At 47.8% G+C, this 17,097-nt stretch overlaps 1 protein-coding gene across 9 annotated transcripts in view; it reads right to left on the bottom strand.

Annotated features, from left to right (window-relative positions):
* The window catches only part of PIGG (phosphatidylinositol glycan anchor biosynthesis class G (EMM blood group)), a 62,835-nt gene that overhangs the window by 5,703 nt on the left and 40,035 nt on the right, over nucleotides 1–17,097 (bottom strand). For 5 of the 9 annotated variants that reach the window (XR_014774868.1, XR_014774869.1, XR_014774870.1 and 2 more), the window contains exons 12-13: nucleotides 14,989–15,152; nucleotides 2,719–3,090 (exon numbers count right to left, since the gene is read on the bottom strand). Coding sequence is in view for 4 of the 9 variants with exons in the window: in XM_084758756.1 (XP_084614882.1) it covers nucleotides 11,177–11,393; nucleotides 14,989–15,152 (381 nt within the window). In the remaining 5 variants the exon portion in view is untranslated. Of the gene's footprint in view, nucleotides 1–1,140; nucleotides 3,091–10,126; nucleotides 11,394–13,066; nucleotides 13,810–14,988; nucleotides 15,153–17,097 lie in introns of those variants that run through there. The other 4 variants (XM_084758757.1, XM_084758756.1, XM_084758758.1 and 1 more) reach the window with 4 other exon arrangements.

Raw genomic sequence — 17,097 nt, 5'->3', positions numbered from 1 at the left:
AAACGTTAAGGAAGCTCCTAATTAAATGCCTCCCTTTACATGAGCTGCCTTTGTCGCAGTGTCCTCACAGCAGCGGAACAGTGGTTAACACAATCCCGAAGCCTGGGTATTGGGTTTTGGGTTTTTTTTGTAGTATACGGTTCCACCTGTCCCCATCCATAGTATGTTGTGTTCTTTTGCACATTTAAAAGTTCTACATAAACATTACTGTATTTAGTTTTTGTGAATATGCCTTTTAGCTCTTACCATGTTTCTGAGATTCACTTACAACAGCCAATACGTTAAACCTGGTTCGCTTTTCCTGACATTGAAGTGCTTGGGCTCCACCTTTTAAAAATTCCATTTTCCCTGGGTGTGGTGGCGCACGCCTTTAATCCCAACACTGGCGAGACAGAGGCAGGTGGATCCCTGTCCCTGTGAGTTCGAGGCCAGCCTGGTCTACAAAGCGAGTCCAGGATGGCCAAGATAGCATAGAGAAATGCTGTCTCGAAAAACAAAAAACAAAACTAATTAACTAACTAAATAAATGTTCCATTTTCACTATTATAGTCAGTGGTGTGGGGTTTGGATATAGCTTAAATGCACCCCCTGAAGGTTCATGTATTAGAAGCTTTATCCCCAAAATAGCAGCATTAAGATGGTGATGAAATTTTTAAAAGGCAGGTGGTTTACTGCAGGATAAAGAGGGTTGATGCTGGCCTTGCAGAGTGAGCTAGTTCCCACAGAGTGAGCAATCACTGAAGAGCAAAAGTGGCTCCTCTGTGCCTTCTGCTTCGTGTCTCACCGTGTGACCGGTCTTGCACTTCCACTGTTGTAGGGCCATCTGCTAGGAGCCTCAGAGAGATGAGGCATCCTACCCTTTAACCTCCATGACTAGGCTAAATAAACCCCTTTGTTTGTAAAGTATCTAGCCTCAGGTTTTACGCACGTGTTTATGTGTGTGCCTGCATGAACCATGTGCATGCAAGTGCCTGTAGAGGTCAGAAGGGGGTGTGAGATTTCCTGGAATCAAGTTACAGGCAGTTGTGAGCCCACTCAATGTGAGTGTTGGGAATTGAATATAATTCCTCACAAGGGCTGTTAAGTGCTCTTACTTACTGAGTCATCTCTTAAGCCCTGGCATTTTGTCATAGCAGCTGGAAACAGACTAATACATTTGCTTTACAGCTGGTCTGTCAGAAACCCTGGTAAAGTAGACTAGGGCTTGGCATTTGTGCCAGGAATAGGACAGTTTGGAAGTGAGCCCTGACCTGTGAGAGCTGCAGGTCTCCGAGCAGATGGTGCCAGTGTGGAACTGAATCAGAGGACACTCTGCAGATGCCTGCTGCAGACGCGATGGCTTGCCTGGGGTGTGGGTAAAGTCCTCCACAGAGCTGGAGCTCACAGAAACATTGTGTGTTATGAGAGAGACTGAGTTTGATTTTCTTCAGCATCTCAGAATGGGGAACACTACCTAGGATGCTCTTCGAGGGTAGCACTGCCTGCATAGCAAAGCGTAATAAAGTCATCACAAGAAACTGCGCACTTGTACAACTCATGAACACAAAAATTATTTTCTTTTACATGTGTATTTGTGCATATGCATGCATGCATTCGTGTATGGGTACACATATGTACATGCACATGTGGAAGCCTAAGGTTGATATTGGGAATCTTCAATCACTCTCTTACCCTGTTCTTTGAGGCAGAGTCTTGCAAGGCAGTGGGCTTCAGAGATCTCCTGTCTCCTTACAAGGATGAGATGGCAGGCAGACTGCCATGCCCACCTGGCATTTACATGGGATTGGATCTGAATTCTGGCTCTTTTGCTTTCTTGGCAAGAGCTTTGTTTTTTGTTTTGTTTTTTGAGACAGAGTTCCTCTGTGTAGCCTTGGCTGTCCTGGACTCGCTTTGTAGACCAGGTTGGCCTGGAACTCCCAGTGATCCACCTGCCTCTGCCTCCCGTGTGCTGGGATTAAAGGCGTGTGCCGCCACACCCGGCTTGGCAAGAGCTTTTACTGCTGAGCCATCTTCCTAGCCCATTGCAAAAAAAAAAATTGTTGTTGTTTTGCTTTATTTTGTTTCTCTAGGCAGAGTTTCTCTGTGTAGCCTTGGCTGTCCTAGACTCACTTTGTAGACCAGGCTGGCCTCGAACTCACAGAGATCCACCTGCCTCTGCCTCCCAAGTGCTGTTATCAAAGGCACATACCACCACACCTGGCAAAAATTCTTAACAGAATACTGGCTGACACTTGAAAGGAATGCATTAATTCTTGGGTAACTAACTCGAAATAACTGGAAATTTATTAAATTGCTTCACAAGGCATTCAAAACAATCTTAAGGACCTCAGTAAGACGACGTGAGAAGCTGTAGATAATCATTGTGAGTTGGATGTGGTTAGTGTCTTTCAGTTAGAAACTTGGTCCTTGGTGATGTGACTTTTAAGAGGCGAGGCTAGAGCACAGACAATCATTAGGGGATCTCTTGCCCCTGGGAGGGATTAGTGATCACTTTGCATAGTCATCTATCAAGACGTGCTTTGCCACGAGACCTCTTTCTTTTGTCTGCTTACCTACCGTGAAGCCATCTGCCACATTACGATGCAGTCACAAAGTCCTTACCAGAGCCTAGATGTTAGTACCATGCTCCAGTCTGCAAAACCCAGCAAAGAAACCATTTTCCTACATAAAAATATCTAGTCTTAGGCATTTTGTCATAGCAACAGGAAACAGAGATACCTGTTGGTGGTCTTGCTTGCAGTCAAGCCTTCTTCTGGATCTCAGCTGAGCTGAGGGTCAGGGCGTGTACAGTTTGGCTCCACCGGGCACTGCAGGATTGCTATGCAGCGGAGCTTTCTCCATAGACACACACAGGAAAGGGTATTTCCTACCTCCCTGGGCAGTCGGTGACCCTGGTCTCAGCAATTCTGCCATTTTGTCGGGTGCTGTGAAATGCTACCTTGTTGTCCTCAGTGTCTTTACTGAGCATTCGGTGTGCTTTATGCTCTTCCAGCCTTCAAAGAATTGCTTCTCCTCTTTCCACTTGATGAATAAGGCTTCTGGTTTAGTACAGATGTTTCTGTATTTGTTACATCTTTTTTTCTGTTGCTGCTGTGATAAAAATAAATCACAATCAAAAAGCAAATTAAGGAAGAGTACCAGGGCAGTAGAGTGCATAACGGCAGGGCCGCATGGCGTGGTGTGGTAGTGAGAACACACAGCTGGCTGGTCACAGGAAGGTGAGAGGGAAGAAAAGGGGGAGATGGGGGAGGGGGGCAGGAACCCTTAAAGCCTGCCTTCAGTGACATGTTTCCTCCACAAAGGTTCCACCTTCTGCAGGTTCCGTAGCCTTCCCGATGTTTAAATACATGAGCCCATGGGGGCATTTATCATTCAAGCCTCGTCCTGTTTTCTATATACTATTTGTCTCAGTCTAGTTCCTATTGCTGTGACAGATCAACTAAGCCATGCTTCTGGAGACTAGGAAATCCCAGATCAAGGTACCAGGTACTGCGGAGGGCCTTCATGACGTTTTGTTCCATGGGAGAAGGAAGAAAGACAAGCCAGCAAGAGGCCAATGTGCTGTTACCAGGAACCCAACCCACAACAACATAACAACTTACCCACTGTGTACTCATATGGCAATGTGGAATATCTAACTGTAATAATTAGCTTACATCCTATACCTGGTAAAACCCACACCTTAACGCATCTCAACAATAACGTCACTCCTGCAATGAGGCCTCAGGGTTAGGTCCCCTCCACTCTCCAACATGTCTGCGCCGGGATAGACGGCATTAGCGAGGGTTTAAAGACACCTGTCTCATGTACAGCTGTCTTTTTTGTTTGGTTTTTGAGACAAGGTTTTACCGTGTAGCCCTGGCTGTCCTGAACCTCGCTCTATAGACCAGGCTGGCCTTGAACTCATTGCCTCTGCCTTCTAAGAGCTGGGGCTAAAGGCAGGCATCACCACCGTCCCTCAGCTGCCAATTTGGCAAAATGGAGTCACATTTGTTAATCTTTTCTTTAAGGAATCTGCTTCTGTATTGTTCTTAGGAAACGTTCCTGGTTCTTTATTATTATTTTTTCTTCCTGTTTTGCTTTTCGAGACAGGGTCTCTCTGTGTAGCCTTGGCTGTCCTGGATTCACCTGGAACTCACAGCGATCCACCTGCCTCTGCCTCCCGAGTGCTGGGATTAAAGGCGTGCGCCACCACCGCCCAGCATGCTCCTGATTCTTGATCCTGAAGTTTCCTTTCTTGTGAACTCAGGTTTTTGTTGTTGTTTTACTTCGGCCTTTACTCCATTTACAGATTTTGTTGTTGTTGTTGCTTATAATATGAGCACATCTCTCATTTTATCCTCCACAATCAGGTGCCTATGTGTGTGTCTGTAGGCATGTGTGCGTCATTTGTGACCTTGTCACTTTTATTAGGAAATACTATTTCTAAGCTGTTTGTAGCACAATTCTCCATGTTTATGCCATGTTCTCCTTTACTTTCTGCTAATGAAATCCAATATTATTCTATGTTCAAATGTTCTCAGTGCTCCTGGCCCAGCCCTACAGAAATACGATTGTCTTCCACCTCACGGTGCTCCGTCCAGACAACCTGGACCTGAGCGGGCCTCGGGCGACTGCGGGTAGAATGCCTTCCGACACCTCAAATTCTTCATCTTTCCATGGGTGTGCCTGCAGGTGTTCAGGTCATTGTTACATTTTCTATTTTCTTGGTGCTGGCTTGAAGACTATCAATGATCTCATTGATAAGCGGATTCTGTAAGGAGATTTACTGAAGGTTTTTTTTTTTTTTTTTTTGCCAGTAATCTTCTGATTCCCCACCACCTATTAGTAGCGATGGTTGCTTCTTGCTTTCCTAACCCTCGGTGTATTTCCTGATCTCACCACTCTTGCTAGAATCTACACCACCTGAGTAGAGAAGGCTTGGGGATGCAGGCGCAAAGTCTCTGCGGTTAGTGATCTTGATGGATTTGTTGGGATTCTCAATAGATACTTTAAACCAAATTAAGGAAGTTTCTTCTGACTTCCGCTTGCTGCATTTTATCATGATTGTTGTTAATCAGAAACAGGTATTGAGTTTGAGTTCTATCAATGGTTTTTGTTTTGTTTTTCTGAGACAAGAGTTTCACTGTGTAGCCTTGGCTGTCCTGGAACTCACTCTGTAGACCAGGCTGGCCTCACAGAGATCCATGTGTGCCACCACTGCCTGGGTTCAATGTTTTTGGTTTTTGGGGTGTGTGTGTGTGTGTGTGTGTGTGTGTGTGTGTGTGTGTGTGTGTGTGTGTGTGTGTACACATGCACATGCATGCATGTTTCTGTGGTCCACATGAATATGGACTATGTACATGCATATGGAGGCCAAAGATGATCCTGGGTGTCATCCTTGGGCAGGCTGTCCACTTCCTTTCAGACAGGGTCTCATATTGGCCTGACACTCATCAGTCAGGCTAGACTGACTAGAGGGCAACCCCAGAGAGCCTGCTTCCCCCTCCCCAGTGGGTTTACAGATTTGCACCGCCATGTGAGGTGCTTTTACAAGGGTTAAACTCAGGCTCTCCTGCTTGCACTGACTTAGCCATCCCTCCACCCCTTTACTTATCAGACGTGAACATTATTGTGTATTTATACAGAATAATAAAAAAGTACAATTTAGTCTCCAGTGACGGTATTCATGAGAAAATTGCCAAAGGCCTGATTTTTAAAAATATTTTAAGTATTTGCAAATTTCCGTATTTTTAATTCATTTATTTTTATTTTATGTGCACAGGTGTTTTGCCTGCATGTATGCCTGCACACTACATGCATGCTGGGTTCACAAAGGGCAGAAGAGAGCACAATCCTCTGGAACTGGAGTTACAGTTATAAACTTCCATGTCGGTGCTGGGTCTTCTGGAAGAGCAGCCAAAGGTCTTAACCACTGAGCCATCTCTCTAGGCGCCCAATCCACCCCCCATCCCCCGAGACAGGGTACACCCAGCCAGGCCCCAACTTTTTATACAGTATCTTTTGATTACATTCACCCCAGCTCCTCCCAGCCATACTTACTTCCCTTACCACTCAACCTCCTGGCATTTTGTTTTTCCCCCCTCTATTTTTTTGGGGGTGGGGTGGCTAGAGACAGGTCTTCTTTGTGTAGCCTTGGCTGTCCAGGACTCGCTTTGTGTATCAGGCTGGCCTTGAACTCACAGCGATCTGCCTGCCTCCTCCTCCCGAGTGCTGGGATTACAGGTGTGTGCCACCACGCCCAGCTCTTCCCCTACTCTGCTTAAAAAAAAAAAAAAAAACCAACCCATTGAGTCTAACTTGTGCTGCCCAACTCTTCTTCGGAGTGGGTCCTGCTTTGGAGTATGGCTGACCTACCAGGGTGACACCATTAAAAGAAGTTGACTCTCCCTCTCCTATCAGTTCTTAACCCTCAGCTACTGGCGGGATCTGGGGCCCACCTTCTGTCCCCCATGTTTGGATTTCATCTGGCTTGGGCTGACCCCCACCCCCTAGTCCATGAAGACTTTGGGGAGAGGGCTATGACGCAGATGTCCCATTTAGGGCTGAGCACTCTGCAGTCTTGTTCCCTGCATGCTGAGCGGTTGTGAGTTTCTGTGGTAACTGCCATCGACCACAAGTAGCTTCTCTGTGGGTGTTGATCTACGGGTATAGCAGTAAGTTATCACAAGTTGTTTTAACACTGTCCATTTAGCAAAACAGTAGTAGTAAATCCTCCTTTAAGGACTGTGACCTGCCTAGCCACAGGTTCCTGGCCTCATTAATGGTACCAGGTATGGGTTTCTTCTTGTGGAGTAGGCCTTAGAACTAGTCAGAACATGGTTGGTTGCCTGTCCCTGTAACGTTCATACCATTGTGCACCAGGGGGCCTATCTAGCCAGACTAGTCATTACTGTAGCCATCTGGGCTCACAGCCAGGTGAGACTGATAATTACTTTTCTCCTTTGGTAGCAGGCATAGCACCTTCCAGCACCATGAAAGCTAGCAGTAAGGATAAAACTTTCATGTCAGTGACACTTGATTTTTCCCTGTTTATGACTCTAGTATGTGGCGTCATCAGCAATGGTGTCTTACCATCAAGTTCTGAGGGAGAATCAAGAGCCATGGCAACACCGTGCTGTGCTGGGGAAGGTCTGTGGGACCCCAGTCGTTAAGACCTTTATTTTTAAGTTATTTTTGTTGACATGAATGAAGAAAGGAGATTATTTTTGGGTAAGAAAATGGAGCAATAGGAGGGGATGGGAGGGAAGCACGATAATACACATCTGTAAGACGTCACAACAGAAACGATGTTATATGCTAAGAAAGTAATCAAAATAAATTATACTATGGAAGCAAAATTTAAAGATTAAATCCTGAATTTTCTCTAAATTTTGTATTTTATCTGTTTGGGTTCACCTTCAGTTCAGCTTTATGGTAAATTTCATGACAAATGGATCTAACAGTTATGTATTCCTCCCACCCCCCACCCCCCCCCACCCACCCCCCCACACCCCCACACCACCCCTTACCACAAACTGTTAATAACAGCTGGTTTCTAATAAAGAGCTTCTGGTTGCTATGATTTTAGGCCAGCCTGGTCTACAGAACAAGTTCCAGGTGTGCCAAGAGATCTTATCTCAGAAAAGAGAGAAAGAAAGAGAAAAGAAAAACAAAAAGAAAAGAAAAGAAAAGATTTTGACCGGGGCTGGAGAAAAGGCTCCGAGGACCTGGGTCCAACCCCAGCGCCCGCATCAGACGGCTAACAACCTTCTGTCAGTGCAGCTCAGGGATCTAACAGCAGCAGTCTCCTCAGGCACTTGCTCTCACACGCACAAACCCACAAGCAGACACACACACTGACACATAACCTGTAAAAAAGTATCTTTAAAAGCAAATTAGCTTTTGATTGTTCTACATCAACCTCTCAAGCGCTGGTGTTACGGGCCTGAGCCGCCACACCAGCTTCACCGGCGTCCTGTGTATCACTGCTCACCAGGACACGGATGCAGGGTGTGTCCACGGTGTGTGAAAGGACAACTGACGTATGTGTTTGTTTCCTCTTTACTACACTGAAAAAAAATCAGAAAAAAACCAAAACTATTTGCATTTTTTTTCTTTTTTGGTTTTTCGAGACAGGGTTTCTCTGTGTAGCCTTGGCTGTCCTGGCCTCGAACTCACAGCGATTCACCTGCCTCTGCCTCCGAGTGCTGGGATTAAAGGTGTACGCCACCACCGCCTGGCTACTATTTGTATTTTTTTCCACCTACCTTTTTCCTCCTGCCAGAATTCGCTCTCCTTTTATACCTGAAAATGAACTTTCTTCCATGCTATTATTTCCTAAAGTCTTGGGTTAGGTGAAGTGATTGAAAAAGCAGAAATATGAGAAACATGCCATGATCCACAGCATCAAAGGAGGAGGACGCCTGCCTGACGGGGAGGGGGCGGGGTCCACTGCACCCACAGGGGGATGGTCGGCCCGGTCCTCGGTCCTCGTAAGACACCAGGTGCAGAAAGACTTGAGGAAGTTAGATGGGTCTTTTAGGAAGGCTGATCTTGAAAGACTGACAGAGAGGAGGGAGAGGTGGAGACAGCCAGCTAGCCTAGCCGAGCCAGCCGCAGGGCCCTGCTGGGCCACCCCCACCTCTTGGTTTACCCCGGTGCTCCCCCAGGCCCTGGCCTTGAGGGGCTGTCTAGAGGTCTGGCTGCTCACCTGCCATGGGCAATGTCTGGAGTTTGACCCCTAGCACTTCACAAAAGAAAACAGCCAAGAGCTGATGTCACTGGGTTACGCCGCCTGTTTTCATTGAAGTATCTAATAACTTTTAATGTCTAAACAACAAAAAAATTATCTTATTTGCTTCCTCTAGAAAGTAGATAATGAAACTATAATTTTTTATGAAAGCAAATATATTGTATATTTTTCTTTTCCTTTTTTATACTCACAAGCTATAGTATACTTTAGTATATATATACACACAGACTTACCATAACTTAAACTTTTAAAATATTGTATTTAATCTTTGGTAATTTCATACATCTCCATAATGCACTTTTGATGATTTTACCCTCTCCTCCTCTCTCACACCACTCCTCCGTCCTCTAGAACGCTTCTTCCCAACGCATCCTCCTCCTTTCTTGTTTCCCCCTAATAATAGTTTAACTAGGGTTGCTTCTATGTGCACGGCTATTTACTAGGTCATGGGCAACTTAGCAGTGGCTCTGCCTCTAAAGAAAATGATTCTTCCTCCAGCCGCATTAGCTGACAACAGCTCCTCTGCTAGGGGTGGCACCCCAACTGCCCTTCCCCGCTTATGCTAGAATGTCAGGAGCTAAAGTCTGTACAGGTCTTAGGCAGGCAGAGCTGCTACGGCTCATGAGTGCAGCAGCCACGTCCTGTCTAGAAGCCAGAGCTTACCACGGCCCCCATCCTCTAGCCCCTGCGCTGCCTTCTTCCTCTGTTTCCACAATGTTACTCTGTGTGTGTGCGCGTGTGTGCGTGTGCGTGCGTGTGTGTGCATGTGTGTGCGTGTGTGTGTGTGTGTGCACGTGACAGACAGACAGTTCATTTAGGACTGAGCACTCAGCAGTCAATTATCCTACACACGTTGACTAGTTGTAAGTCTCTGCATTAACCGCTGCCAGCCCTAAGCTGTGGGTGCGAACACAGCACTTAGTGGACACTGTGATAACATACCCATTTTTCAAAACACTAGCAGGTTGTCTCTCTGGCCACGGGCTTTCGAGCAGGTCCACAGCAGGTGCAGCAGAGGCGTCACAGGCAGCCATAAAATGGCTAGGTCTTGCTCGGCGTTCCTGCCCCTACTGTATCGGGGCACAGCCTGCCTGGTGGGTCAGTTTTGTGTCAGCAGTCCATGATGCAGAAGCAATTCTACCAGCTCCCGGATGGGCCTGTTAAGTGACGCAACTGAAGTATGTTTAAACTGAAAAAGAAGACCCAGTTTAACCTGCACACACAGACAATCTTCCTCCCCCTTTCAGGTCCAACTGACTTGGAAGAGGCAACGGCTGAACCAGGCATAGTGAACACACCTGTAATCCTAACACTCGGGAGGCTAAGCACGATCAAACATCAGAGGCCAACTTAGGCCACGGGGATCCGGTCCAAGTAACAACAACAAAGCCCTACATGCCACTTGCCAGTTTTTGCTTTTATTTCAAAGCACAGGCACTAAGACACACTCTCACTCTTCCAACTACAGATCTGAGTGAGGTTGGTTGGCTTATTTTTCAAACACAAATTAATTACAACAGGTCAAACATAGATTTCAGTTACCTTCAATTGAGTGTCATTTAACACATTTGCAAAAAAACATAAAAACAATGCCATTTTTCTTTTTAAACATTTGCTTTAAAAACATAGTTATTCTAAGCTGGGCGTGGTGGTGCACACCTTTAATCCCAGCACTCAGGAGGCAGAGGCAGGTGGATCGCTGTGAGTTCAAGGCCAGCCTGGTCTACAAAGTGAGTCCAGGACAGCCAAGGCTACACAGAGAAACCCTGTCTCAAAAAAACCATAAACAAAACAAAACAAAACAAAACAAATAGTTATTCTATTAAACTGATATGCAATAGTTTTTATTGGGGTTGGGGAGGCTTGAAACAAGGTCATCCTATGCAGCCAGTCAGGAAATCATAATTATTCTTGGTTCTGCCTTCTTGAGTCCTGGAATTACGCAAGTATGTTCTACCTTGCCCTCCAACAGATTATTTTTAAATGAATAATGTTTTGAAATTATTTAGTTTTTATTTCAAATGCTACCAACATTGATAAACAGAATTCACATAAGCCGAGATGCTCTGGAGCCTTTGATTAATAAGAGTCCTTAGGAGTGAGAGGGCTTTGACGTAGCCCCTGTGGCAGACACACCTCCTCCCAAAACCTTTTATTCCATCAATTTAAGCATACATATTCACAATTCAGTCAGAAGAATTAAAACTCCTGAAATTTCAGAGTGATTGTCAATAGGGAAAATCTGATTCATAAGTTTATAAAGTGATCTTTTATTAATCTACTTAATTTAAATCCAAGTGAAATTAAGTTATCCACTAATTTCAGAGGCTTCACATCCCTTTTTCTCCCTTAGAATAATCCTGCATGGGGGCAGCTTCAATATCAAATCCACGGTGCAAGCGGTGACTGAAAAGTAGACCAGCCCCAAGAGTCTGTCCCCACCTAAGGCCTTGTGTGGCGAGTCTGGTCGGTGGCAGTGAATACTGCGCAGACGGCAGCCGTGACGAGCAGGTGCACGCCTTCATAGAGAAGCTTTGGAGAAAACACACTCCATATGAACAAGTGATAGCGCAGAGAGGTCACCAGGACAATGTACGTGGCAACTGGAACAGAGCAAACGAGTGCATAGCAGAAGCAAGCTCGGCTCAGTGCTGAACCACTATTGACAAAATAGAAAACACGTGTCAGGGCGCGCCACAGGACACTGCACTCACACTTCTAGTTCCAAAACAACAATGCGCATCCTCCCTCTGCACTAGTATGCACCACAGTCTCCTCTGCGTACTTGTTCAGTCACTGGGCACGATGCTAACTGTCCTACAGGTGTTCAAGGAAAGATAAAACTAGGCTGAAAGATGGCTCAGTGGGTAGACAGGCTGCCAAGCCTAACAGTCTTATAAGTTGTCTTCTGACCTGTATGTGTGTCACACACAAAACACACACACACACACACACACACACACACACACACACACACACACACACACACACATGTACCACCACTACCAAATAAATAAATGTAATACAAATTAAGACTAGGAATTATGCCTTTAGAAAAGAGTGGTAAACCTAACAAATTCATAAAATACAGAAAGCAAGAAGAACAAATCAGCAAACGTAGTGAGAAGGGCACATCTGGCCTGTTGCCCTTAGACACGCTTCTAAACCTCGTAAGCCACAGGAGCCCGTGCCCTGTGGAGCTGGGCTAGTTACCACACTGCATATCTAAATGTCATTGCCTTATGTCAGAAGTTCTTGTCTCCATCCTTGGGTCCTGTACCCATCACTTACACGTGTACACAGTCAAAGTTGCCTTGCGACCAGTGGAGGCCATGCTCCAGAGAAACTAGGCAGTAATGTAAACTGAATGTGCCAGAAAGGCCACAGACAGGTAAGCGATAGCTCATCAAAGGGTCACAGGTGAGGCAGCGAAGTCAGAGCTTGTGATAGGGAGTTAGTAGGATGCACACAGGTCCTTTCAGAGTGATCAAAGGCTATGGAGGAAGCTGAGACCGTGGAACTTACAAATCTAGAATTATTACAGACTCACAAGAATAAAATGTATTTTATGTAATGCTTGTACTGATGGTTTAAAAGCAAGAGAGGGGTTCCCATGGTTGGGTGATGTGTCTGAATGCAGCGCATGCCTTGCGGGTGTGTACTCAGAGGACAGTGACAAGTGTGTGCACACGGTTCTTTGTGTACTGCACACACCTGGGTGAAAGCGTTCTGTACGGGCAACTCCACCAGGTGCCACCTAGGGCATCCTCCCCAAACATCCTGACTTCCATGCTCATTATCCAGGGTTTGGGCACCAAGATCGACTCAGTGGCCAAAAGAGAAGAGGCCGTCTCTGCGCGTCAGACCTGTCTCTGGTGGACGGCTGAGCTAAGCTCTCTCTTCACTGGCTTCCCACCTGTCTCGCTCTCCACCTGCCCTTCCACACTTGACCCTTCCATGCAGAAGCCCCATCCTCCCTTGCTTTCCTCCTCATGCTTGAACTACTAGTCCCTGCTCGGCACCTGGAGGAGGACAAGGGCATCTTGTCACATCCCAAGTGACTGCAGCTGCCTCGTGAACAGTGTACCAGTATACCAATCACTTAGTACTCAGCACAAACGGGCGTCCATGCTGAGCCTATGACCTACCAAATGGACCTTCCTTTTTACCCGATAGTACATGGCACAATGGGTTTCCACATGGCACTGCCTTGTGGGATAGTTTTTAGTATTATTCATGTAGAATCTTGTGCATATTGTGCCTATGCCATCAGCGTGAGATTTCTGCACTGTTGCGAGCAGGCAGCTCATATCAACCACAACTTCCAGACTCTGGCTCCAGACTGTATTGTTAAACCACCTTTGGGTTGTATAACTTCAAAGGGACTGTCTACAGACGGCCTCAAAGTGCAAGTGTGGAACACCTACACGTGAAGTTCAGGCATCCCTGTCCTCTGGAAGTTTACAGTCTGACTGAACAATGTTCTTTTGTCTGAGTAGAAGCATCAGCTATAGGAGGTTTCTGCTTCTCTGCACAACAGTGTTCTACAGAGGAGGATGCTCTTCTTTCTGGCCAAGGCCACTGTAGGCTCTCATCCAGCTTGAGACTGCTCAGTCGTCAGTGCCTGAGCATCTTCAGCTGAGGCAGTCAATGCCTGAGCATCTTCAGCTGAGGCAGTCAATGCCTGAGCATCTTTAGCTGAGGCAGTCAATGCCTGAGCATCTTCAGCTGAGGCAGTCAGTGTCTGAGCATCTTCAGCAGAGGTCGTCAGTGCCTGAGCATCTTTAGCTGAGGCAGTCAGTGCCTGAGCATCTTTAGCAGAGGTCGTCAGTGCCTGAGCATCTTCAGCTGAGGCAGTCAGTGCCTGAGCATCTTCAGCTGAGGCAGTCAGTGCCTGAGCATCTTCAGCTGAGGCAGTCAGTGCCTGAGCATCTTTAGCTGAGGGAGACGCAGAACCAGTGAGCTGGTGTGTCTTCTAGTCTTGGCCTTGCTGAGTCCCTTCCATGGAGGTGCCAACAGGGGTCAGAGATTGAGTCTAGAGTCGAGGAGAGCCCCAGGGCCACCAGCATGAACAACTGAGAACATAATCACGAAAGAAGCTACAGAATAAGGCCAGAGAAACAGAACCACAAGCGACAGTGGCGGGGACAAGGGTCACTGCGGTCAGCAGAGGCCTGGAGATGTCCCAAGAGGGTCACCCCTGAAGTCCTCACAGCACGAGCTGCAGGGGGAATGGGGACTAGGAAGCCCAACTGCACTTCTAAGCCTAGGATACACAAGGTTCTGGCTGAGAGCTGTGTCCATCTGATGTGTGAGAGGCAGGTCCAGCCTCACAGAAGGAGGGCCACTTTCTGATTTAGGAATACCGAGAAGTAAGTGGGCACTAGTTGGGTCTAGGAATATATGCCTAGTAGTAGGGCTGTGAGCCTCTCAGGAAGCCTTCTTTCCAAGAGGAACAACACAGAAACCAACAGCTAGAAGCAAAAATGAGATAGTGGAGTACTGCAGAGAAAGCCGACAGAGGCAGGCTGGGGCGGGCTGGTCAGGCCTGGAGAGCTATACCTACAGTAACAGTGGCAACCTCGAGCAAGCTGGACCCCGGGGAGAGCCTCCATGTTGCTGGAGGGCACACGAGCCTAGAGGCCCAGGCGGAGGGTGGCGCTCACTTGTCCCTGAATTTCTTTGTGTCCCACCTTGTACTACTCATCCGTCAGCTGTGTGAACAGGCAGCAGGCCAGCTGCTCACTGACTCAGAACCTGTACAGCCAGCAACTGCTCCTAGCACATGCTTCCCGGGTCGGCAGGAGCCACTGCCTGGTGCCCTCCTCGTGGAAGAAGGCGCACCCAGTGCCTCAGGCTGAGTCTGCAGATGCCCATCCCGGCTCCCACTTCCCTACTGAGCTTAGAAGAGTGCGCCTTGCTGTGGGCGCCTCCAGGCTTCTCCTGCTGACCCCAATGACCTCACATTCTGCCTTTGCCAGTTGGTGTCTGGCTCTGTTCCTCCTCTGGTTTTGTTACATGGCTTTCTTTATGGGTTTTTCTTGTTGTATGATTTGAACTGAAAATCTTAAACCTGGTCAACAGAGTCCCTCAGACCTGACTCAAGCCTTTGAGCCACGAACTACATCTCTTATCTAAGGAAGAGAAAATCATCAAAAAGGTTCAAATGCCTTGAATGTAAAATAATGTTATTATTCTTAAGAATAGACAATCTGCAATTACATTTGTTCTGAAAGACAAAGTAAGTGACTTACTTGTTCGCTTCTGAACTCAGGAAGTAAACAAGGTGGCTGGCCCAGAGCACAGGCCCCACATATGTTCCAAAAACTGTGAGCAGTGCAGCTGGGACTTCCATGTAGGTGTCTAAGCCCACAAAGCCTGCTGAGATGTCGATGGTGGCGATGTTGTTGGAGTTACCCTGGAGCACACAAGAACACAAGGTTGTCCTTTCTATGTGCCGGCATGGATGCTCGGTCAGGGGAGCAAGGGGCAGCCAGCTGGCTGCTCCTTAGGTCACTGAGCTGCTTTGGGATGGGTCATACTTCTGCACGCCAGACTACTCCAGAACCAGGAAGTGGCAGAAAAGTACTTATACAGAATGACTCTTTTGAAGAATTTTACATACTTCAATCTTCTGACTGACCACAGCAGTTTCGCAACTTCCTCCAGACACATCAGCTGCCCAAGACAAGTGCACGGACCTTTCGTTGAGGGCCTCTAAAGACGATGCGTGTGGCCCTGGGAGGCCACATCAGAGCGCATCTGCTGGCTGCTGTCATATTGCTCACTGAGTGCCCACTCCTCTAATGCCGTCAAGAAGTTAGCGATAGCCTAGCCTGCCGAAATGTAGCATGGGACACACAGTGCACGATCTGGTGTCTCCTCATATTCTACTGTTATACCCTTGCACCCAACTGTTCTAGACCCTGAGTCTATTACGGGGGAGCAGGGTAGAGCTGAGGGTCAGATGACCACAGCAAACTGAGCCCAAGGCTTGTCACGGTCTGCTCACAGTATATGGAATAACAGATTCTTCTAATTTAATCCAACTACTCTCAGCCTTTGAGTTGCTTCATGGGTGAGGCTGGGAACATGTGAAACCAAGAAGAAAAGAAAGCACGGAAGAGGCCGAGCCAGGGAAGAGGCCGGCCCAGGGAAGAGGCTGAGCCAGGGAAGAGGTTGACCTAGGGAAGAGGCTGAGCCAGGGAAGAGGCTGAGCCAGGGAAGAGGCTGAGCCAGGGAAGAGGCTGAGCCAGGGAAGAGGCTGAGCCAGGGAAGAGGCTGGCCCAGGGAAGAGGCTGAGCCAGGGAAGAGGCTGAGTCAGGGAAGAGGCTGGCCCAGGGAAGAGGCTGAGCCAGGGAAGAGGTTGAGCCAGGGAAGAGGCTGGCCCAGGGAAGAGGCTGAGCCAGGGAAGAGGCTGAGCCAGGGAAGAGGCTGAGCCAGGGAAGAGGCTGGCCCAGGGAAGAGGCTGAGCCAGGGAAGAGGCTGAGCCAGGGAAGAGGCTGAGTCAGGGAAGAGGCTGAGTCAGGGAAGAGGCTGAGTCAGGGAAGAGGCTGAGCCAGGGAAGAGGCTGGCCCAGGGAAGAGGCTGGCCCAGGGAAGAGGCCGACCCAGGGAAGAGGCCGACCCAGGGAAGAGGCTAACTTAGGGAAGAGGCTAACTTAGGGAAGAGGCTGGCCCAGGGAAGAGGCTGAGCCAGGGAAGAGGCTGGCCCAGGGAAGAGGCTGAGCCAGGGAAGAGGCTGGCCCAGGGAAGAGGCCGACCCAGGAAGAGGCTAACTTAGGGAAGAGGCTAATTTAGGGAAGAGGCCGGCCCAGGGAAGAGGCTGGCCTAGCAGGACAAGACAGATAACGAGGACAGGCCAGTACACAGAGGAGAGACAAAGTGGAGCTGAGAAGGGTCTACAGGGATATATTACACACCCTCCCTGGGACTGCTGGGCGGAGAAGATCCTTCTAAGGCCCACTATCTGTCCAGGCGTCCTTCTACAGGCCAAAACCAAGGCAGGCTTGTGTCTGCTGTGCTTAAATGCTAGCAAGTCCTATGATCCTCCAGGCCGTAGAGGATAGAGTCACTGGAAACAAGCAACAGTGCCAGTGTGGACAGCCGCAACACCAGGGCAAAGGTACATGGAAGTATAATTCTACATTCCTAAGGCAAAATGCACAAAAGACTTAATGTGTTTCCTTTACTGTTTGTAATAAATCAGTTCCTACCTAACCCTTCCTTCAAGTCAGCAGCCCGTTGTCCATATGGATATCTAGATGCATCCACATTGAACATGTCTTTGTAGCTCTGGCTGGCCTGGAAATTGTTATGTAGGCTGGCCTCCAACTTACAGACATCCACCTGCCTCTGTCTCCC

The sequence above is a fragment of the Acomys minous genome, assembly GCF_964271855.1.
Source record: "Acomys minous genome assembly, chromosome: 15".
In the NCBI taxonomy this organism is placed as follows: domain Eukaryota; kingdom Metazoa; phylum Chordata; class Mammalia; order Rodentia; family Muridae; genus Acomys; species Acomys minous.
Note: the sequence above shows the minus strand (reverse complement) of the source record. Positions and strands in the feature narration are given on the sequence as shown.